Raw genomic sequence first — 23,981 nt, 5'->3', positions numbered from 1 at the left:
TGTCATGTTTTGCGAAATGCTATCTATGTAATAAAAAATGTACGGGATTATTATTAATTGCATATATATAAAGTACATGGTCGTGTATAATTCTTCCTCTAAATTATTTCTCTGATGATATTATTCAGATATGGAACTTGCGCGAGCTCCTTGCGAGCTTGGACCATTTGATACAGAACTGGGCAGTCCAGAGAAGCACATTCTATGTCACCTGATCGTCCAATACACGAGTGGCAGATCTGTGAAGGGAAGACACGTTACGTTCATGCATTCATTGGCTAAAGATCAATAGCTATCGACAGTTGGCAATTTACATCCAGTAAATACTTTTTAATTAACAGTAACATTACATCAATCTTACGATTCCTCACTCAACAACTGTAAAATGTCACACACAACATGTGTTATATTATACTTATATTGCTAAGTGAATCGTTATAACGTTGATTTAATGTTACGTTAATTAGTATTTACTGAACGGTTCATTAATATTCTTTTCGATGTGCTTACACTAGCGATCTGTTGATGGGTCCTTTCCAATTGGCAAATCTTCTCGAGAAGCACAAGTATAGTCCGGCTCGGTTGCGAAACGCATTCCGCGCACACTTCTTTGTTCGTCTGCTCTCCGCAAGCAACGCACGCGACGGAATGGAAAAACTGGCGAATGATAGATCTCGGATTGTCCCCAATTAATTGCGCGATATTATCGAATCTTTGGCGATGAGACATTTCTTTGTACCTGTGAATCGCACGCTGCTGTAAGAGGTCTTTTCTTTATCGCGCGAGTAAGTTTTACAGAGAGAATCTCATAGCGAGAATTATTATAGAATTTCGAAACGAGACATCAACGTTCTGCTTCGATTTAATTTAGCCTTTCGTTTCATATGTGCTATTTGTAATTCCAGAGCTGAAGTTTACTATAAAAAAATTTACTGTACCTTGGTAAAATTTACTATGCAAGATAAGTTTTACTGACAATCTGTTCCTTCTCTACTAAAAATCATAATAAAGTTGAGAATTATACAAAGAAAAGCTACATAATATCTCTCCGTGTGTGTACGCGACATAAGTCACTTTGCATTCGTTAATTAGGATTGCAATCAAAACATAGCTGATCTAAATAATCGGAAGCAACAGATGTATTACGAAATGCGAGTCGCAGATTTCGACGGTCTATCACGTTTACTACCGGAGTTTATTTAGCGAATCATTCCTACAAACAACCTTGTATATATTATTATATATCAATTTATACATAACCGAGTCTGTTTTACATAATTGTGTAAAAAAGTAAGATAAATGTTTACTACTACTACTACTATGGGGACTACCTCTCGATCTCGAAAATTTTAGTTGTATGTACATATTACACAACAAAAATAACCACTGATACATGAACTAAAAATTCATATGTTTTAATAAATGAAAATGTCTCAAACATATGTATACATACAGTACTAAGGACATATGTACACATATACACACACACATACACACGGGGGCTGCAAGGGGGGCCTTCGGCTTCCTTCCCGCACCCTCCCCGTCCATCCTAGTTTCGCGTGAAAAATTGCAAACCCATTTCCTTCAGTATGTAGACATGTGTTTTTCTTTCGATATATAACCAGTACAAAAAAGGTAAATAAACAAACCAAGCGAAGAACATAATACATAAATAAGTCTCTATACACAGTGTTGTACAATTATTTTCAGAAGACACGTAGTACTTTAATATATGGGCATTATTTTGTTAATAACTTTGTTATAAACAATGAGCGCGGGCTAAAACTTTCAGGAACATTACGGTGATGACCTTGATAACATATGTGAAAATCACTGACATCGGAAAGATTCCCGATGTCCCTATTTCTGCATAATTACCCAAACTTTTTTTGTTAATAACTTTTTAATAAACAGTGACCGCCAGCTAAAACCTTCACAACATTACTCAGAGTGATGATTTACATAACATACAACTAAAATTTTTGAGATCGGAAGGTGGTCCTCATAGGTAAACATTTACCAAAAATAATTATACGCATATGTCTGTATAATTTTTTTTATATAATTATGTGAAACACACTTTGCTTTTTTTAATGTGGACACAGGAGAGCAAACTCAGGGATACGTAATACACTCACCACGTATTAACGTCGACCCCGAACAAGTTGAAGCAACGATTGAGGGGCGGCACGATGACCTTGGTGATGTAGTAGACGGAGTTGGGCATCAGCGCCGGATCGGCGAGTACTTCCGCCGGCGAGCGTACACAGTGAATGAGTGCTTGACTCGGCGCTCCGGCGACGATGACGTAGCGCACCCGTTCGCTGGTGCGCGGTATAGCGCGCGGGTCTTTCCTGGTTAACCTGCGCGTCAGCTCTAATGCCGGCACGCAGGCGTTCGCTTTATAGCCGCGCATCCCGCGGAATTCCTTGGCGAATGTCAAATCCTGTATGGACACGCGTCGACGAAAAATTTTGTCGAACTGCCTGGTGATATGGGATTTCACCAGGGAGATGTCTTTCGTGTCGAACAGGATCTTCAGGGACTTCTCCAATATCTGCAATACATAAACGTTCTCGGTTGTGAAGCCGCAAAGAGGATTCCTGTAGGGACGCGCGTTGTCATTCTCTTACTTTAGCGACTGCAGGACACCCGTCCCTGCGAACCGTTTCGATCCCTTTTGCCAGGAACTCAGGCTTCTCTTGCTCGCGCGTCTCGTACATGTATCCGCAGTATCGTTTCTTCGTCTGCAGCAATATTAATACAGGTGTATCGCTGTCATGTCAATTTCCTCGTCGGACATCATTCCGCGAGTTCATACCTGCAGGATAGACGGCTGCAGAACTTTCTCGAATTTCAATTTAACTGGCGGAGGATTGGCCGCGGTCACGGCATCAGCAATTTCCTCACCGATAACAAAGGCCTCCTCGCGAGATTTGCCGGTCAATAATACGAATAACGAGTCTGTGTCACCGTAAACCACCCGGGCGCCCCATTTTGGAGTAGACTCCACCAGTTTAATCGCGCGTTCCAATGTCTCTCGTCCTTTACTGACTACGCTGTCTCCTATCTATAACGAATCTTCATGAATCTCCAGCGTGAGATCACGCTATCAAGTCTCATACCTCGATGCAAGGCATCCTACCGCTGAAGTTGGCGGACGTATAGCCATAGGTGACGTTCGCGATTAGCTTGAGACCAAGTTGCTGCGAATGCAGAACGCGCTGCAACGTGCGATTTTCCGCCGGATGGAGCTTCATAGATTCCTTCACCATCAGGCGTGTATTCAGGATTTCCATCAACATACGCGGCATTATTCCCTGACGCACCTCTTTCTTCACGAAGGCAACGCCACAGGGCGAGAAATTCATTTTGTCCTGCAGCTTCAAGGTCCTGCTCTTTGTCACCCTCAAAGTCGCCGCACCAAAATCAAACGGTCCATATCTAACGATCAGAAGTATTGAATTAATTAATTCTAATTAATTGTAATATTTATTCGTAATTAGTATTCGTAAGTTATGATTATGTGAATTTGAAATTATATGAATTTAACCATTATGCTGTAATTGTAATTGTAATAATTAATAATAACATTAATTAGCTATAATTATATATAAGTAATAATATAATTGAATAATTATATAATTAACCAATTTTATCCGACACTTCACGAATATTATCCATTCGAGATTTCTCGACAAAACCTCAGATATACTCACTGGCCTATGTGCTCGATTCTGCCTAAACACGTAGAGAAGCAATAGTTGTAAGCGATAATCATACTCGGGTACAAGCTCTGAAAGTCGAGCACAATCAACGGGTCAACGTAAAATTTAGACTCAGGCTCCATGATCAATGGCAGACACTCCGGCGCTCGCATCTTAGCTCTTTGATGAATGGACGGTGAGATCGGTATGTAGTTCATGGGCTTCGCTAATCTGAGCATCATAGATTCCACGCGAAATTGCGAACCACGTGAGAAGACCTCGTAAAATTGTATGCCGAAGAGCCGAGCGTGTTCGCACGTGCGACCTGCGGCACGAAGAGAGTAGACTTTCGAATAAAATGATGAACTGAAGTGATTTGAGGTAAACGATAGTAAATTGATGAGTGAGTTCACCTATGACATCCAAGTGACTCAGAATCTTAAGAGTACCCCGGACCCTGATGATGTAATGATGTATAACTCTGCATTTCATTGTCATGCTTTCGTGTTTCCACCAGGTGGATAGCGTCCTGAAGGAAGGACAGGGAATTCTCTCGTGTAAGACGTGATGCATGACGTTCTCAAAGGTATACGTCAGCAGTGCTGGAAATAATGAAATCCTTAGAGGTCGATTGCTTTGAGCCCTGAATTGAAACAAATGACTACGACTCACCCGCCTCGTGTCTCATGATTCTCCAAACATCAAGAATGTTGCGACCGGGCACTTTGATCTCGCTCATGTCGTCCTTCTCGAACATACGAGCGTCAAACTTGTTGGAGGGTATCTGTACATAAGGCACTTTTGAGATTCTCAATGGAAAGCCGTTGAGGGCGAGATGAGATGCCCTTTGGAAAACATAGCCCCACGAAAGCGACTCCACTTCCCAACCAATTAGAACATCCGGGTTATGCTGCTCGATCAGTTTCACGAGGTTGTTGAACACATCCTGCTCCGTCGCAACATATGTTATCAGGCACATCGCACTGGCGGAGTGGATTTTGTTGAGTCTTGCGCTTACGGGGCAGGGATTCACGATTATAGCGCCTGAAACGAAGAATACATTACGAAAGGAATAAAAGTCAGTTTATTAAGAACAAAAGTAGCAAGTTACTTTGCACAGTAAAATCTCTCTTACACGTTTTTCTTTCCCATCTTAGTTTTGATAATTACCGTGTTCTATCTGCTCACTCACATCCGGCGGAGGGTCATTGTGAATTGCATAAAATAACGCGACGATAGAGTCGTATTGCGGATCAGGAAGAAGATCCTCCCGGGTAATTACATGTACTTCAAGAGACAGCAACGTTAGGTACTGATGCTGCAAAGAATGTCCCGACAAATGAACCGAATTACACTTTTTTGCAAGAATACTACAATTAAAATAATAAAAAATAAACTCACCACTGCCACTGCTCTGACATTCTGGAGATTCTCGTTCGAAACATTGCCGTGACTTCCTTTGGACGAGTATTCGATTTGACCGTATGAGAAACGTTGTTCCGTCTCGTTATGCTTGTACAACAATGGGTTCTCCAAGACTTTTTTTAAAGAAGGGTTTAAACTATTTTCGGAATCCTGGGAACCGTCAGAATTTTGGGTATATTCGAACTTTCTGTCATCATCGGATGTCCCACTCAGCAATGAAACAGATCTCTCCATGATCAAGGTGTTACTCGACGACTGATTAAGAGTCCCTGGCCGAGACTCGTTGCTCGCATTCACGATGTTAATCGGCGGCTCGTGCACGTCCTGTGCGTCTGGTGGGGCTTTTTCGTTCGCCCGTTTGCATGATTTGACGTCGTGATCTTTTTTCGACAAGTACTCCTTAGCTCTTATCCAATTTCTGACATCTTTGAAAGATGGCGGTGACGCGAGCGGTTTTATCGTCAGTAAACTGTATCCCGCAAGGGTTTGTTTCAATCGACAGGTCTTTATGTTTGAGCCAGACGGATAAAATTCGTTGACCTTCATTCTCCGCCACAACTTGATACTGGTAATGTCTTCCAAGCTAGATTTAAACGCGGGCACGTCGAAGCACAGAGCGCTTGTGCTTGAAGATTCCTTGTACTTCGCAAGATCGAGCTTATTGCTGAAGAATGGTTTTTCCGCTCTGCATCCTGGAATGCCGTACAGCGCCAAACTTTCTGCGATCCTTTCAGAAGTAGGAGGCTTATACCTTGTAGTGATCGTGATAAATGCGTTACTCGATGATCTAATATTCCTTTGCGATGAGATGGTTTGGCTATCGCTTTCCATTTTTTGACTGACACGTTGGGTGAAGGTCGTATTGCACGCATCCTCTTCGTCCTCGTCAACATCAGTCTCGGGGATGATGTCATCGTGAAGTTTCCTGGATCTGCTTCTCACGTCGCGCGCGCTTGACGCATAATCTCTTTCGGGAGATGTGTCGTTACTGATTTCTGTATGTTGACTGTTTAAAACAGTATCTTCGTCGTTACTGGAAGAAAATGCAGTTGCATCTGCGTGTACTTCGACGACCGAATGCCCATGTGCGATGGAATTTTCAGATTGACGTTGCTCCGACTCCGCGTGAGTATTCTCTACTTTGTCGAAATTCGAGAATTGTAATCTTTTACGAACCGCTATGCTTCGTTTGATCAATGAATCATCGCTGCTGTCCGTTCTCTGTTCACCATCTTGTTTTAATTCTTGAGTTGTTGTTCCGCTAGCTTTTATACTATTTACATTATTGGTAATTTGGCTATAAATATAATAAATATTACTTCTGTAGTTTAATAATTATGCTGGAATCTTTAAGCCATGTAAAAAAAATTAAAATCTTACACAGTATCTATTTGATTAATTACTGATTTCTTATCAACATTATCACTGCTAACATTTCCTGAAAAGAAAAAGGAAACATACTTTGTGTAAAAGGTAATAAAGAAGTATGTCATGTATGTATCATTATTAATGAGTTAAGTAAAATTAATAAACGATACTTGCGAATAAAAATTACCTGAATCCGAGTTTAAGAGACTTGTGCGTTTTTCACGGAGTAAGTTCATGCATAGAAGCTGTGTTTTGCGCTTTGGTGTCATAGAAGTTGAAGGAATATCGGATATCGGCATGTATTGTTTCTTTCTCGGAGATTCACAATGTACAATGGAGCTTCTAGTAGTTTTCGGAGACGTAATAGTAATGTTGAGGGGTGAGTAACTCTGCGATGGACTTCGATACGTTTTGCTCGGAGAATTGTAGAATTGTCTTTTGGGTGTCCTCGCGCTCGTATTTCTCCATTTATCAGGTGACCCACAATTATTGTCCTCGTCATCGAATCTTCTTTTTTTCGGCGTAACCTGAGTCGTGCCGCGTAGAATATTCTTTTTACCAGACTTATATACGCATATACGTTCCTCTTGTCTATCGATAGTAACATCAACTTCGAATTCGGACTCACTGGAATCACTTGCTGTAGCTCCATCAACACTTGGTATTGTAAATTTCTCATGGGAATGATGCTTTATATCTTTGGATAAATTCAGAACAGCAACACAGCATGCTGTGTTGCTGTTAGTCGAACGATTTATAATTCTTTCTTCACGATCTGACGCATTTATACACACATCATCAACTCCATCCAATTGTGGAAGATTAATAAGTGTGACATTTTCGCAATCTTCTTCAGTGACATTTGCATCATTCAAAGATATGCGATTATTCTCATCAGCTTCTACTATATTGCCATGTTCATTGGATCTTTCATGCGTCATTTCCCAAGAACTTACACTGGCTAAGTCTAAACTCGTAATATTTAAATCTTCGACCTCTTCTTCCTCTTGTTCTTCATCTGGATTAATTTTATCTGGCTCGCTGAACATAGAATATTGAGAACCGAGGACACTATCATTGTCTACGTCGTTTACAGTCTCATTTTTCTCTGCTAAATCAGCTAACATTTCCACCAATTTTATATCATCCGCATCCACTGTACACAAATTATTCCTTTTAGGAATAAGTATATTATATCATATATTCAGGGGACATTAGTTAATAAAGTACTTACAAAAACTATCTGTTATAGGATTTTGACTTTCATTTATTTCTAAATGTGAGCTTGATTGCAATGGTAAATTGTTATCAGAGATCTTTCTCTTGATATTCAACTCTTTCACTTCAGATACCAGAGATTTACTATGGCTTAGAGCATGAGAAGCATTTAAGACACATTCATCTTCTTCTGCTTCAACAGGATATGAAGACACATTCGTACTCAAGCTAACTGTTTCATTGCTCTGAAACAATATACACATATATTAATATACAGAATTATATATAGTAATTATATCATCATTTAATAAAATAATAAAGTACCTGTGATATAGCATTCAATCTTTTTAACAATAGATTCTCTTGATAGATATCATTGTTGGTTGGAGGAAGAATAATCTTACTGGGTGTTTTAGGATATAATAATTGTGACTTTACATTTTCTAAACCAACTGCTGCTCTTCTTGCCTTCTCTTCTTCCCAAATTGCAGCAAGACCAGGATTCAAACACATCTTGTCAGTAACATTCCGCCTATTCAAAATATCTGCAGCATGTGTATCTACTTCTAATTCACACATACTTTGTCTCACAACAGTAACAGGCAAGTATATTTGTGAGTCTAATGTATCCATTGAACTTTTGTTTTGACTCTCTTCTGTTGTACCTTGTAAAGAACGTCTGTATTTTATATTATTTAAATTTATTACATTCATTCCATAGAGATTATAATCTATCATAAACTGTAGAATATATGGAATATGTGCCTCATATGATTGGAAATGTTGATTGAGGACAACTCCATTCTGAAAGGAAAACCTCTTTATCAATTAAAAATGTTCTTTTTAAAAAGTTACGTACATATACACATATATTCTATTTACATAAAATAGCAGTTATTTACCTGTAGCAAATCTGTTATTCTCTTAATTATAGCAGGATTATAAAAATATATCTTAAAAAATAAGTGTTTTTTCTCGTGATAGCCATAGAAAGGTCTGCAAAAAAAAACAATAAATTTAAACAAATAAAAAATAGATATATTTGCTTTTATCAAACAAAAATAATGAATAGTTGATCTATCAATTTCTAAGTTTTCTAGCCAAAACTTACATTCCAGATACCCGTTGAATTTTATAGACATGCTGGTTGGTAGACAGTGTAGAACCAAAAGATGTGTTCAAAGCAGAATCAATAGACGCGGCCAACTGATAAGCAAAACTATCCATATTCTCTTGAACTGTGCATGGTACATATATGTATGGAAAGACACCATGCACGTGTAAACATGTCTTTTTACCTGAACAATTAGCGTTCACAGTGCTATATTTCATTTATCAGGAACGATACAATGAACTTCTTTGAAATATTTATTTACCAATAGCGGTTGATCCGAATATCCTGATTACCGGTACTTTGTTTATTTCCGATCCACGAAATTCTGAGAATGTCACGTCGAACTCGGGTATCGGAGACGCCTGGTAACTATCAATATTCACCAAAGTAATGGAAAACATATTGTTACATTAAATAATATCTTGAACGAACTAAAGAGAGAATAAATATTAATGTTCAAATCACTCAAACCGAGTAAATAAATATCAGCTGCTCCGTTAAGGCTAATGTTAAGGCTCGTCTACATTAGCTGTAAGAGTAAAGTCCCTTGCACAATGTCAGGCAACAGGCAATAAGAATAAAAATAGACCAATCACAATAGATTATTCTTGTAATAGTTGATTGTGATTGGTCTATTTTTATTCTTATTGCTTGTTGCCTGGCATTGTGCAAGGGGCCTTAGGCTGTAAAGTTGCAAGCACGAAATAAAATATTTTCATTCGCTGACAGCTTACGTTACAGCCTTACAACCTTAAGGCCGTTGCACGTAAAAAAATTTTAAGGCTCGTCTACAATAGCTGCAAGAATAAGGCTGTAAGGCTGTAACGTAAGCTGTCAGCGAATGAAAATATTTCATTTCGTGTCTTGCAACCTTACAGCCTTACTCTTACAGCTAATGTAGACGAGCCTTTAGTCGTAACCGTAAGACCGTAAGCAAATTGACCAATCACAATCCAGCATCTGGAAATATACGAATTGTGATTGGTCAATTTGCTTACGGACTTACGGTTACGACTAAAACTTGTACGTGCAATGGCCTTTACTCTTACAGCTATTGTAGACAAGCTTTTACAGCTAATGTAGACGAGCCTTTAGCTTCATCATCGCTCTTTAATTACCTCCGGACCCCTCGGGGCCTCCTGGGCCAATACGAAAATTTACCCAGGGCTGTCAGTCTTTATATTACCTCGTCGGTAACCAAGTATTCGAAAATAATATCGTTCCAAATTTTCAGCAAAAACTCTAAATTTCCGAGTTTACAAAGATGTTATTAATAACAATTTTAGTAACACCAAACAAAAAATTATCGTCTAAAGAATAAGCAAATGAAAAAAGCATATAATGATCGATTTTGTAAGATAAAAGATGTCAAAATAAGGTGATATCGTCCATCCCTACTTTGAACACGTTAACTGTTTATAAATAGAAATTTGGTTTGATCAGTTGTCTCAAAGTGAAATTGAAGATGAGTATTGATAGGGTTCATTTGCGTGTAATTATGATGTACGAGTTTCGGAAAGGAACAAGCATTTCAAATACCGTGAACAATATTTGCAATGTGTTTGGAGAGAACGCGGTATCGATTCCAACCTGTAAAAGATGGTTTGCAAAATTTAAACGAGGTGATTTTAACCTTGTAGATCAGCCACGTTCTGGTCGGCCCTCTGGCATTAACGATGACATTATGCGAAATTTAGTGGATACTAATTCAAGAATTTCAACACAAGAGGTTGCCGAGAGGTTAAACGTCGACAGATCGACAGCATTTCGACATTTAAAAAAACTCGGATACGGTTTAAAACTCGATGTTTGGGTGCCACTTAATCTAACGGAAAAGAATAAAATGGATCGAGTCTTTACAGCCAATTGTTTGCTTGACCGACTAAAAACCGATCCATTTCTAGATCGATTAGTGACAGGAGGCGAAAAGTGGATCCAATATGACAACGTAGAACGGAAACGAACTTGGAAACAAACGAATGAAAGCGATCAACCCTTGCCACAAACCGGCTTGCATCCTCAAAAAGCTATATTGTTTGTATGGTGGGATTGCAAAGGTATAATCTTTTATGAACTGCTCCTTATTAGTGAAGCGATCAATTTTGATAAATATTGTCAACAATTGGACAATTTGAAGAAAGCAATTAAAGAAAAACGACCGATTCTGGCCAAACAGAAAAACATTGTCTTCCATTATGACAATACTAGACCTCACACTTCGATGCAAATACAGTGCAAACTCAAGGAGCTAAAGTGGGATCTTTTGTTACATCCGCCCTATTCTCCTGACATTGTTCCATCAGATTATCATTTGTTTCGATCGTTGCAAAAGAGTTTAAACAATAGGAAATTCACCTCTTTTCACAATCTACAAAACTATATTTCTTCATTCTTTGATGAAAAGCCAGCTACCTTTTATGAAAAGGGCATACAAATGCTGCCAGACCAGTGGCGAAAGATAGTAGAAAACAATGGTAATTACTTAATAGAATAGATAAATTGTTTTTGATAAAATTATTTAGTCCATTTTTATATTAGGAAATTAAACCTCTTGCATTCACCCAATATTATAATTTGAGAGAATTATATAATTTTAACCATAATTATATAATTTAGACTGTAATAAGAACATTGATGACTTCAAGGATACAGATTATATGGACAATTTATATAGATATGATGTATAAAAACAATTAAAGCTTTATTTAGAAAGATATTGATGTTGCTCAATATAATGGAAAATAGAAACCAGCACAATAATGCATGACATCAATGTTCAGCCTGGCAACCTTCTAAGCTCAGAGCTCGCGCCAGGTTCCGTGCGACGCCTAATCGAAAGATCGAGACTTTGTCTTGGAATTTCGGATCGTCGCCGTGAGCTTCCGCGCAACGCAATAACTCGTAGCAGTCGTTAGATGAGAAGATCACATCTTCCGCTTCTAATAATGGTATAGCATCTGTCAAGAGAATGGACCAAAAACTGTGGAAGAATTAACATTACTTAATCATCAATCACAAGCGTTCTAAATGTTTTTTTATAGATTGCAACTTACTATTTTGGTGTCAGGTTCGAAACCAGAAGGGACACCAATAAACTCGCTGCTTCTCGAAATTCGCCAATTCCGTACATCTGATGAAATTCACAATATTTTCCTAAATAGAGAGATCGTTAGATCAGTTATATCAGGCAGTCTCGTTTATTATATTAGAGCAATTGTTTACCTAAAAACGTAAGTCTATCGCTGGCGAGCATGCAAGAGCCTAGATTCTCCAGTAGATCCCGGCACTCCAGTTCTCCGTGTTCCGCGTAATGTTTGAGAAATTCATCCGCGATGTACGTAGTGAAATTACCGTCATGTGCCTTGAGTGCCCAAGTGAGAGCGTTGCCCAGTCTACCTTGCCTTATACTCTTCATCCCCTGAATTTTGCATATACTGGTAACTGGGAGAGACGTGTTTCTAAGTAATCGTGATATATTCGAATGGGACTAAGGAAAGGCTGAATTGAAAATGAATTTTACCAACGTGAGGCATGTTGTTGCCTTGCGCGATGTCGATGATCTTGTTGACTCTTGCTTCAGTGCCGGTCGGTAGCGACTGCAACAAAATCTCCAATCTGGCCAAACCCTGCACAGGGCAGTGCACCAAGTAACTCGCACCGCATTGCCATAACGAGCGATGACCCATTAGTGTGGTCCCGTACTCTAACACGAGAGACTCGTGAAGCTTTTCGGTCATGCTGTAAAGATTAAACTAATGCTTTGTGAAGAGCAGACTTCCTTCTTTTCTGAGCCGTGAAATTCTGAGAATATTACATCGAATACTTTATTCGGATATTTGAATTGATCGGCGTTTATCGGTCGAGTATTTTATTTGGATATTTGCATTGTGTACAATCGGCGTTTATACTCACTTAGTCTTCTCTTTGTTCAAAATAGTCAATTTTCCGCATTTGAACAAGAGATCCATTAGATGTGCCGCGAACCAACCATTATCGTTCATGTATTGTATTTCCTTGATGACTTGATGCAGATCGTTTTCCATTAGAGCGAGTATCATGCGGTCCAAGTGCCTATTTGCTTGCCATCTTTCGGCAATGTTGTTCGCGTAGCGTGAAAGTTCCTGTTGTTTGCAGCAAGGTGCTGAGTAGAATAATTTAGCCGCTAGTAATTCATACCATGCTTCCGTATACATGGAATATTCCCAGAACACCGATTCGTCTCCTGCTATTAACTGTGAATGAGAAAGCATAATGTTATTTTCTGTATAACGCGATGAATTGTATTAATATTACTTTACTGACCTTCATAAGCATCTCTAGATTGTTATCTATAACAAAGCAATTCGTCTCTAGATTGGAAGAGAGATCCATTTGCCAATGTTTCCACCGCATGATAAATTCATTAACGGAATATCCGCCATAAACATTGTATATTGGCATACTTCTAATGATATTATCTGCAGTAATAAACGCTGAATGGTCAGCCTTGCTGTGCATGGCTAGAAGGCGGCAAACTAAATTTAATTTGCCATGGAATGCACAGCCTATTACAACTTTCCAGTAATTTGAGTTCTCTAAATCAGCACCAATGGTTTTTTGTGACAAGATTTTTAATGCCTCAAGTTCTCTCGAGGGAAAATGAAAACTAACCCATTCTAGTAACTGTGGCAGTACAACATCACCTGTAAACAAGATAAGGTTAGCAAGGAAACAATAGTTTTATTGTGTAAACTTAAATTTTTTAAACATTTATATTTAATTATTTGTATAATTCATGAACTGTTTATATATGTGTTATGTATACTATATCTCAACTTACCTGGTACTGCATCAACATAAAGAATTTCTGTTAAGTGCCAGATACACTCTACTTGGTAAAATATAGTAAGAAAATTTTCTAGAGTGACTTTTACTTCTGACAATGGTTCCTTGGGTAAAATATCTTGTAAATTTTCTACACAAGCTCTCAAAATAGATCTATACTGTTTACTGTGTTTAAGAAGTTCTGGTCTTCTGTCACCAGAAGTAGACTTAATCTTTTGAACTGACAGAAAAACTCCATTGCTTTCATTAACCAATTTACGTAAAAGTGGTGAAAATAATATTACTTCTGGCCGAAGAAAATGTACTCTGACATCACAGGGTGCAAATTGGCTTTTAGTATCTGAAATAAGTTTATTGTACAATAAAATGTTTTTCTTTTATATTCAATTATATATATATATATATATATAATTTCAATATAAATAGGATTTATGTAAAAATAATATGCTAACCTTGTGATCGTTCGTTTACATGTTTGTATGCATGTATCCCAAACCTATTGTTGTTTATCCAAGTTGTTGTGATACCAGCTCTTTCACAAATATCATCTGCTATAACCTATAACATTCAAAGCACATAAAGTTACTATTGTATGTAAAAAGAGTGAAATAAAATGTTTCAACTCTTCCTATATCTTTGCTATTTGATTAAATACTTAATGCAAACTTGGTATATAAATATTAAAATATACTGATATATATAAAAGATGAACATTGCAGATATATTCATAAGTGACACAGAATACCAATTATATAGAGAATATTTTGATCAATAAAAATAAATTAATTAAATTAAGAAGAATAATTATTTTATTTTTTGTTAAAGATGTGCATTGTAATCTTCATAAATTTTGATAGTTTCTGTCATAAATAATTTTATATATGTATTCTTCACTCACGATGATTTGTGTGTTGTCAATTTCATCCATAATTATTCAAGTTACAATATTAACTTTATAACTGTTATATATCGTAATGAATATTTTTCCTTTTAGAAATAAACACAGTAGCATACAATATCGCGGGCACCAATAAAGATCATAAACAAGGCAGATACACATGTACAAAATAAAGGACTGTTCGCAATATTTGTCTGACATACTGATCAGCCAATAAGAAATTTCTCTGGTGACGATATGTGGTGATAAAGGCTGCATTCCAATATTCACTGCCAGCAGAAAGGAACGTGAGAGCGGCCAACACGGTGTTTTCGACGACACCGACTTTCCGCACTGGGAAAGGGCGCCATCTGCATCCATTTTGAGAGAGGAACTACGATGCTACATCCACTTTCAGGTTTTCGGCGGTAAAACCTGTACGTGGTGATAGTCCGTGCTACATCCATTTTAGGCGGTTTATGTCCGTGCTACAACCATAATAGCGTACTTGACAAGCACAGTCTCGCACATTGTTACGCATTTACAATATGAATTAACATGTTAACATGTGCAAAAAAAAAAATTGACATTGTGTATGATTAATATCATGAAGATCATACGAAGTGTCCGGTAATTAGCTGCCAACCCGAAGTGTGAGGGTAAATTGTGTTGAGACAAACATAAAAGTCCCATACCATTTTGCGAGATTCGCAATAATTATCGAGTTATTAATGACAGAAATCTGAGGAGTAAAAGCGCGCCGACATAGATGATTCGAAAAGCGTTGCAGCTGCACGGGGCAGCGATCATGAATCTTTTCCCTAGCGTGAACTAATAAAAAGTGAAAGACTTCTGTGAATCAGTGAAAAATGAAAAATTTTATATGAATTTGTGAAAATCGAAACATTTCACACGACAATTGAGTCGTTCAACATGGCAGTTGCGCGTTCTGGATAATTCAATGAATACCAAAGAAATCAAAATGATCAAAATAATAATGTCCGTGTAGTCCGAAGGATATTACGTGACACGCAAAATCCGTTTGATATAATATCCAAAGAAAATGTTTCAAAATATGTATGTACAGGTAATATAAACCTTACGCACCGACGAGATATACTACAAAGACTGATGGTCTTATGGGATTTAGCGTACTAGAGAAATTTCCCTGGTGAGGCACCCGGGCGAAAGAGACCGTCTCGCATTTAGCGCAGTAAAATTTAATGGAAACTAATACTTTTCAATCCTTTTCTTCGGATCAAAAAGATTCAGAATTCAGACATATTCAAAATATCAATACTTTTTAATACGTTTCAATTCAACATTTTATACAGGGAAGCAGGACGAAGGGAATGAGGTGCGGGCAACGATACATCATGCGTCTCCAGACGTGTCAAATCGTTTATTATAGAGGAGACTTTGAAACGGCAACATGTATTCGAATATTTAATCGTCCCATGGACCACTTATACAGAGTGTTTGATAGCTGATCATGCAGACGAAAGTTGGAGATAGATTGGGTGTAGCCGAGAAGAAAAGTCATGTACCATAACGTTAAATTGACAATAGTTATCGAGTTATTAATTAAAACATGTGAGCCAACGAGCGCGTAGAGAGCGGAGGGCGGCCGCAGTAAGCACGTAGACATTTGATACAGGCGGAGTCAGCAAGTAACGGTAGGCGAGCGCGTGCGGCGAGGGTCAACGTAAGCGACAAAAGGCGATCGCGCGCGACGAGGAGCGAGCGAGCTTTTTCTTCATAGCTTTTTCCTTATAGCTCGCTCGCTCCTCGTCGCACTCGCTCGCTCTTCATCGCGCTCACTCGCCTCTTGTCGCTTGCACTCGCTCGCTCCTCGTCGCTTGCACTCGCTCGCTCCTCGTCGTTCGCGCTCGCTCGCTCCTCGTCGCGCGCGTTCGCCTCTTGTTGTTTACGTTGCCCCTCGCCGCGCGCGCTCGCCTACCGTTACTTGCTGACTCCGCCTGTATCAAATGTCTACGTGCTTACTGCGGACGCCCTCCGCTCTCTACGCGCTCGTTGGCTCACATGTTTTAATTAATAACTCGGTAACTATTGCCAATTTGACATTATGGTACATGACTTTTCTTCTCGGCTACACCCAATCTATCTCCAACTTTCGTCTGCATGATCAGCTATCAAACACCCTGTATATAATTAAAAAAAAATTAACGCGGATAAATGAACGATTCGTATCAATTTTATTTTGACACGCATAAAAATAACGTATCAAAATAACACACTCGGATTTGCGTTGTATCGCGATTATACCTAGGAATCAATTTTATGCCGAGTATCATTGGTGCACCATTGACAACGATGGTCCTCTTTTCGCAATTGTACGATACAGAACTTTCAGTTCCTTCTGTCGTTAATATACCACTGACAAGAATTATGATATAAGACAACAATTTATGCATGATATATGGTAAAAATGTTTAGTCCATGATATAGCTTGCAAATGAAATATGAACGATACAGAGAAATATTAACTGAAAATATTAACATTGAATCTAATTCATCAAGGTTTATGGTTAACTTAAACAAAATTGTGCTTTTTTCAATCAAAATTTCTTAATCGTTCTCTCTCTTTCTCTCTCTCTCTCTCTCTTTCTCTCTCTCTCATTTCGTCAGAAAATGGGTTCATTCAACCAAACATATTTTCCGCGTAGACTTGAATAAAACGATAGGACACGATGAGTCTCTACGCGAATTCTATCATACTCTAACAATTAAATATTCTCCTAACGATAGAGTACAATAGAGTACGATGAAAAGTGTTCATCGTACTCTATCTTTACGCGATATTATTTCTTTCGGATCCGATGCAGCAAAACGATAGATTGCGATAGAAAACGATGAGAATCTCTGTAGATCTCATCGCTCTCTATCGCTTTCTCCTTTTCGATGTTTTCCTTGATCAAAGAACTTTTGAATCTTGAACTTTACAATTCAATATGAGCTATCTGTGGTACCTCATAAAATAATCTCATAATTGTAATCGCGAATATTCAGCGGCCATATCGACGCGAGCTTAGACGCGGTGCGGCGGGATGTAGGAGCGGCGAGGTAAGGACATAAACATTGGCGCGTCGTCCTTCCTCTCGCCGCGCGCCGGCAACAGTTCCTTTGTCGACTGGGCAGTGCTCTTTAGCCTGAGCGGCTAGATGCTCCTCCCATAACGTCTCGACGTGCACTCATTTTTCAGATTTCTGTCATTAATAACTCGATAATTATTGCGAATCTCACAAAATATGATACGATATGGGTCTTTTATATTTGTCTTAACCCGCTCTATGTCTCTACGAGCTCTGCCAGATTAGTTATAAGACACCCTGTATATAGAGAGAATTTACAAGTACATTTTATTATAATTATATAATATTATAATTATAATTTATTATTATTATATATACGAGAGTAATTGCAGATTCATAAAGTGTCTATGATTACTAGTCGGATGATGACGGACCGTGAATGCCGAGCGCGAAATTTCGACTTCTTATTCCCGGAAAATTCGTCAAACGTCAAACAAAGTGCAAAAAGTGTCGTCGCTCGCAAGCCGATCAACACAATCGGCGCGATATAAACATTGCAGGCCTCGGCGGCGGTTGAAGCAAGAGAGACTTGCCCTTGGGCATCTTTTCTTTTCTCGAAGGTTCCGGGACAACGAGGGGAATGCGAGGTGGCCTTTCAACTGTACGCGACATTGATTTACTACTTATTGATTACTGAAAATAAAGAAAATTATTCTGTCGATCGGATATTTGTTAGCTTTGTGTTAATTAAAGAGGAATGTATACGATTAGAAAATATGTTAGCAACTAATTGTACAGAATGTCAAAGTTGTTGTATCGCCATTTTCAGAGAATAATTAAAGATCATGGTAGCGTTAAAGAGTGGAATTTCATCTCATGCGAATTTTGTCTCGTTCTTATTAAATGTTAGATTATCCGCTGCGGACAATAACTCTTCTACTTTTCATCTAATATTCAATGATAATAAATAACATTTAATTGCATTCGTTTGGCTTTTTTTATTTCGAAAATAAAAGAATATATACCAGGGTGAGATTTCACCCAGGACAACATCAACATGATTTTCTTTGATGCTTTTTTTAAAAGTTCAAATATTTCGTCGACTCGCGGGATATTTATAATTGGAGTCTCGTCGCGTTAATTAACATGTGCTCCTCCGAGCGGATCGAGTGTTCACCGACGGCCATTGTCAGTGCCACGAGCGAATGTCCGGAGCGGACGGGATGCTGAATTGAAAAGCAGGACGAAGGGAACGGGACGCGGATAACGATACATCATGCGTCTCCAGACGTATCAAATTGTTTATTATACAGGAGACTTTGATACGGCAACATGTATGTAGAGGATTTAATATTTAATATGTGCTTTTATTTTTCCTGCTCCTTCCCCCCCCCCCCGCTCTTTTTAGACCTTCGGACATAAGGCCTGTTCGTTTTGTCTGCACTGCTGAATTAGTGCATTAAGTTAAAGTGAAACAAACGTAGATTTTCTTACTTCAACTTGTTGCACCATTTCAGCAGTGCAGACAAAACGAACAGGCCTATTGTCTGGCATAGAGATAGTAACTATGGTTGCAGCACGGACATAAACCGCCTGAAAGTGGATGTAGCACGGACTTCCACCACATGCAAATTTTACCACCAAGACCTAAAAGTGGATCGTAGTTCTCCTCTCAAAATGGATGCAGATGGCGCTCATTCCAGGGCAAAAAACGGTGTCGCCGAAAACGCCGTGTTGGCCGCTTTCAGCTTTCTCTCTGCCGCCAGTATTGAAAATACATAGTTTATGTCACATATATTATAAATTTTCAGTGCTGGCAGTGAATATCCGGGCGCAGCCAAAGTAATCTTTTCATAAAATTTAAATTCTTTACGCCACAGCCAATAAAATAGCTATATGTAATGAAACAAAACAAGTAATAATTCCTGATCTAATTAATCTACACTAGTCAAGTCAAGAATCAGTCAAGATTAAAATTTAAAAGTTTTGTTTTCATTTTCTTAAAATATTTAAGACAATATGAAACATTAATAGAAACTGCTTACGTTAAGAATGGTAATTTATAAAATCAGATGTCTATTGATTTAGTTATGTTAACATTGAAAATCAAATCAACTATTCACATTACTTTTAATAAAAAAGGAAACTAAAGGATAGGATTCTGTGCCAATAGGGATTTGGATAAATTATTGTAATAATAAATGAATACATATATACATGTAACATAAACATGTTTATGAATAATATTGTACAAAGTCGCATATCAAAATTGATAAAGATTAAAGCAAAATTTTTGATTGAACAAAAAAAGAAGTAAAAAAAGGTATTATTCAGTCTTTTTATATCAATGTTAATCAGAAGACATCTTTTGACTGAATATATTTATAGGAATAGACAAAAAAACCAGCAACTGTCAAATACATTTCAATTCATAGAAAAATAGTTATCATGAGATATACGTTTGTATTTGTAGAAAAATAGTGATCAAATATATCTTCAGATTATGTTTCACATCTAATGATGAAATAATCGGAAACCGGTATGAGCCAGTGCAATCTCGTGTTCATTACAAGCTTCAATTACTGCGTCATCATTCGTAGAGCCGGCAGGACTTGCGATATACTTAACACCACTCTGTAACAAAAGAAACAAGACGTATCGAAGGATGTCAGCAAACTTGTATTTAAGAAAACAAATGAATCAAAGAACGTCACGTTTGATTTATCGCGTGAGAGAAGTGAAGTGAAAATAACACTATACGTACCAGTCTAGCTCGATCGACGTTATCTCTAAATGGAAAGAAGGCATCGCTACTCAAAGCAACGTTATCCAACTTCTTCAGCCATTCGAGTCTCTCACTTTCCGATAGTTCTGCAGGAACTTCCTCATACATGGCGGCCCACATGGACTCGTCCATATCCTTTCCTACAGACCCGTTCACGTAATTGTCGATAGCGTTGGAGATTTCCGCTCTCTTTATACCTTTCTTGAATTTCATTCCCGTTACCTTTGGATGTTGGCGAAGCCACCTGTAACACACACGGCAATGAAACAATTAAGACAATTTTCTCATCAATAAGAATCAATAAAAATAGAAAAGATAACGAACCAGTTATCAGCTTTATCTCCAGCAAGTCTTGTACAATGAATTCTAGATTGCTGCCCGGCACCAGTCCCGATCACCTGTCCATCCTTCGCATAACAGACAGAATTGCTCTGCGTATACTTCACTGTGATAGTAGCCACAATCAGATCACGGATGGCTTCCTCCGACAGAGTCTTCGCCTTCTTCGTTACGACGTTGTCGAATGTGTGTTTATCGATGAGCGCATCGTTACGCTTCTGCTCCATAACCAAGCCGTATAAAATTTTACGCTCAATCGGAGACGGTACATAAGCAGGATCAATTTGAAGCACGCAGTACGAGCCGTTTTTCTTCTTCTTCAATATCTCAAGGGCTTCTTTCGAGTAGTCAGGTGCAATGATACCATCTGAGACTTCCCTGAAAGAAAATTTATTTTACATATAGATATATATGTATACACACGCACATGTGTATATATCAAACTGAAACTGAAATTTAATCTGTTTTCATACTTATATATATATATATATATACACATACAACTTTTTATTATATATATATATATAATAAAACGTGTGTGTGTGTGTGTATAATTGATATACATAAAACAACTATAATTCCGTTTCAATTGTAACATAGAACCTGAATGTAACGTACCGCGATATAATCTTGGCTGTTATAACGTCGCATGGCTCGGATAAGGCGATGAAGTCGCCGAAACTGGACATTCGGTCGGCGCCGCGTGCACGTGCGTAAGCAGTCGCCAATGGCGTAAGTTGCTCAAAGATATCATCTACTTGACACAATTTTGCTTGTGTACGGTCCAAGGGAATACCGACGGCAGCTCCAGCCGGGCTAACATGCTTAAAGGATGTCGCCGCTGGCATATTTAACGCGGACTTCAATTCCTTCACGAGTTGGTACCCATTTAATGCGTCGCACAGGTTGATGAAACCTGGCGATCCGTTTAGCACGATCATCGGCAGCTTCTCTAGAGTCGTGAATATCTGCGCGGGCTTTTGGTGCGGATTCATGCCGTAACGAAGAGTGAGTTGAGAAACCCCAGTGCTGTATTGCTTGCGGAAGTAATCTGAGATAGCGTCGTCGTACTCAGCGGTATGAGTGAATGCTTTCAAGGCTAAAGTTTGTCTGCAAAATTACAAGAACACGTTAGACAGCATTCGCGACGTTGACCTACATCGCGTTCAAATACTACCTAGTCTCCAAGGAGGTGTTTCTGTCCTCGGTAGTGTCCATCTCATTGATGACTTTGTCGTAATCATTAGGATCGCAGATAACCGTAACTCTGGCATGATTTTTGGCGGCAGCACGTAGTAAAGTTACACCGCCGATATCGATGTTTTCTATCGCATCTTCAACTATCACATCGGGTTTCGAGACGGTACGTACAAAGGGATACAGGTTGCAAACTACCACTTGAATAAGATCGTAATTCTGACTTTGAAGATCTTTCATGTCTGATACAATCGATCTGGCAAGTATACCTATAATAAGAAAATAAAATATGAAAGTATAAGAATATTACGTGAAAATACTGTTGAGACATACTGTAAGAACAACAAATTTATTTTTACCAGCGTGAACAGCAGGATGCAAGGTCTTCACACGTCCACCAAGCATCTCAGGTGCTCCCGTAACTTCAGAAACATCTCGCACAGGTAGATTAGCATTTCTCAATGCCTGTGCAGTGCCTCCAGAGGCAATTAGTGTTAATCCAAATTCATGTAGCTTTGTAGCCAGTGGCAACAGATTGGTCTTGTCAGACACACTCAGGAGAGCTGAGAATGATACGAAATTGTATAAGCATTACATGTATTCTTATTGATTACTTATTAAAATTCAAATGATTACCGGTCGAATGTAACGAATGAACGCAAGTGTGTTCGCATAATTCAAAATTCGACGAGTAATTACACATCCAACGGTTAGATTTTTGATAGCAGAATGAAACTTAGATCTAAACGATCAACAAGTGAGATACGAGTTGAACATTAATGTTTTATTAATAGCTTTATTAAAATGATAAATTACTGGTCGAACATAATGGTCGATCGTCAAAGATATCGCTGGAGCAATTAAAGGTTAAACTGTCCTTTATTTCTGTTCGAATGACTTAATAGCTTTATCGGTTATACGATGCAACTTACCTAATTTTTTGGCCGGCATTTTTAGATGTTAGTTTTAGGTGAGAGACAACAATGCACTTTGTACGTTTCAAAGGAAACCGGGCAGCAATGTACAAACTTACGCACGCTCAGTCGAAGAGCAAAGAGGATATACGCGGCAGAAACATGTGTATTATACCGAACGATGCTCCAACACACTTTCAGTAGGGCACATATACACGATAAAGGTCATGACGTCGAAAACATCTTGCAACAACTACCGTGACTGTTGGTCAAATGTTATCTTCCAGAAGATATAAGCGTAACATATTTGGAATGATTGCCACTGCAAATTACCACCGGCAATCGTCCTTTTAAATAATCTTCACGCATTATTCCTGTGGGCAGACACGCATACATACGATATAAATATATGATAGGAACGAATAAACGAATACAACATGTATAAATAATTGTATAGTAAAAATTCGTATAATTTGTTTCGCATATATAGTTATTCTACTTCACTGCGACGGTTAATAATTGTGCGTGCATGATTGCGATTCCCGCAAAGTAAGATTTTAATTGTTAATCAGTGCAAACGTTTCGCAAATTTCGCGCGAGAAGTAAGCGCCGCCGCAAATTTTTATCGGTCAATGTATTGATAAATATAGATGAAAATTGCTCGACGACCTGGCAACTGAAATCATACGGATGGTTTTGGGATAGCCTGTATATATGTATTTAAAGCCTCTTATCTCGTTGAAATAGATTATATTGATTGGTCTAGGTAGATTGAAAGATAAGAGCTTATATACTTTCTTTCTTACTCTCGCTCCTCTCTCCTTCTTTGAAATGCTTAATAATGCGAACGAAAAGCGATCGTACAGTCCGGATAAAATAAACTCGGCTCCACCATTCGTTTGCTTCGTCTTTAAATATTGTAGTCTTGTTTATAATAAACGAAGGAAAAAAGCTGTATTTATTCAACCAAGGTTAACTCTTCAAATTGACGTTAGTGCAGGCAGCCATGATGCATTTTTGCCGAATCGCGTGTGAAATTTGCAGCGAATGCAATTTTCGTGCCAGATAAGAATTTCAATTGAGACAAAACAGATTCGAATTCTGCAGACCTTTTTTCAAATAAATGGAATTAATTTTGTGGCGAATTCGAATAAATGTAG

At 38.3% G+C, this 23,981-nt stretch overlaps 4 protein-coding genes across 8 annotated transcripts; 1 reads left to right on the top strand and 3 right to left on the bottom strand.

The window, feature by feature from the left end:
* Positions 1-47: 47 nt before the first annotated feature.
* Positions 48-9,318, bottom strand: DNApol-zeta (DNA polymerase zeta catalytic subunit). Of its 4 annotated transcripts, XM_011144757.3 has the most exons (18): positions 9,095-9,311; positions 8,830-9,016; positions 8,621-8,714; positions 8,043-8,522; positions 7,735-7,963; positions 6,688-7,656; positions 6,513-6,570; positions 5,109-6,429; positions 4,878-5,025; positions 4,380-4,751; positions 4,121-4,309; positions 3,720-4,032; positions 3,126-3,444; positions 2,822-3,070; positions 2,634-2,747; positions 2,139-2,557; positions 511-739; positions 48-239 (listed from the first exon to the last, which is right to left on the bottom strand). In XM_011144757.3, the coding sequence occupies exons 1-18, from the start codon at positions 9,231-9,233 to the stop codon at positions 99-101; spliced, it is 5,970 nt and encodes a 1,989-aa protein (XP_011143059.1). In that variant the 5' UTR covers positions 9,234-9,311; the 3' UTR covers positions 48-98. The 4 variants fall into 4 exon arrangements, with proteins under 4 accessions (XP_011143059.1, XP_019697948.1, XP_025155852.1 ...); XM_019842389.2 differs by lacking the exons at positions 48-239; positions 511-739; positions 2,139-2,557 and having other exon boundaries at positions 2,642-2,821; positions 2,911-3,070; positions 9,095-9,318; XM_025300067.1 differs by lacking the exons at positions 48-239; positions 511-739; positions 2,139-2,557; positions 2,634-2,747 and having other exon boundaries at positions 2,894-3,070; positions 3,146-3,444; positions 9,095-9,318.
* An 873-nt stretch (positions 9,319-10,191) lies between these two features.
* On the top strand, positions 10,192-11,468 carry LOC105185350 (histone-lysine N-methyltransferase SETMAR-like). The gene is made up of 2 exons (XM_025300092.1): positions 10,192-10,297; positions 10,473-11,468. The coding sequence occupies exon 2, from the start codon at positions 10,517-10,519 to the stop codon at positions 11,324-11,326; it is 810 nt and encodes a 269-aa protein (XP_025155877.1). The 5' UTR covers positions 10,192-10,297; positions 10,473-10,516; the 3' UTR covers positions 11,327-11,468.
* A 46-nt stretch (positions 11,469-11,514) lies between these two features.
* Positions 11,515-14,689, bottom strand: Nup75 (nuclear pore complex protein Nup75). 2 transcript variants are annotated; one of them, XM_011144723.2, is made up of 9 exons: positions 14,555-14,689; positions 14,109-14,214; positions 13,652-13,996; positions 13,135-13,514; positions 12,745-13,064; positions 12,353-12,570; positions 12,055-12,273; positions 11,886-11,985; positions 11,515-11,812 (listed from the first exon to the last, which is right to left on the bottom strand). In XM_011144723.2, the coding sequence occupies exons 1-9, from the start codon at positions 14,582-14,584 to the stop codon at positions 11,602-11,604; spliced, it is 1,929 nt and encodes a 642-aa protein (XP_011143025.1). In that variant the 5' UTR covers positions 14,585-14,689; the 3' UTR covers positions 11,515-11,601. The 2 variants fall into 2 exon arrangements, with proteins under 2 accessions (XP_011143025.1, XP_019697950.1); XM_019842391.1 differs by having other exon boundaries at positions 12,055-12,250; positions 12,357-12,570.
* Positions 14,690-20,029: 5,340 nt separating this feature from the next.
* Positions 20,030-23,047, bottom strand: LOC105185329 (bifunctional purine biosynthesis protein PURH). Its single transcript, XM_011144724.3, has 7 exons — positions 22,840-23,047; positions 22,267-22,470; positions 21,888-22,176; positions 21,329-21,820; positions 20,696-21,088; positions 20,351-20,615; positions 20,030-20,220 (listed from the first exon to the last, which is right to left on the bottom strand). The coding sequence occupies exons 1-7, from the start codon at positions 22,856-22,858 to the stop codon at positions 20,101-20,103; spliced, it is 1,782 nt and encodes a 593-aa protein (XP_011143026.1). The 5' UTR covers positions 22,859-23,047; the 3' UTR covers positions 20,030-20,100.
* Positions 23,048-23,981: the final 934 nt, after the last annotated feature.

The sequence above is a fragment of the Harpegnathos saltator genome, unplaced genomic scaffold, assembly GCF_003227715.2.
Source record: "Harpegnathos saltator strain DR-91 unplaced genomic scaffold, Hsal_v8.6 scaffold328, whole genome shotgun sequence".
Classification (NCBI taxonomy): domain Eukaryota; kingdom Metazoa; phylum Arthropoda; class Insecta; order Hymenoptera; family Formicidae; genus Harpegnathos; species Harpegnathos saltator.
The sequence above is the reverse complement of the archived record's forward strand: the minus strand, read 5'-3'. Positions and strand labels throughout refer to the sequence as shown.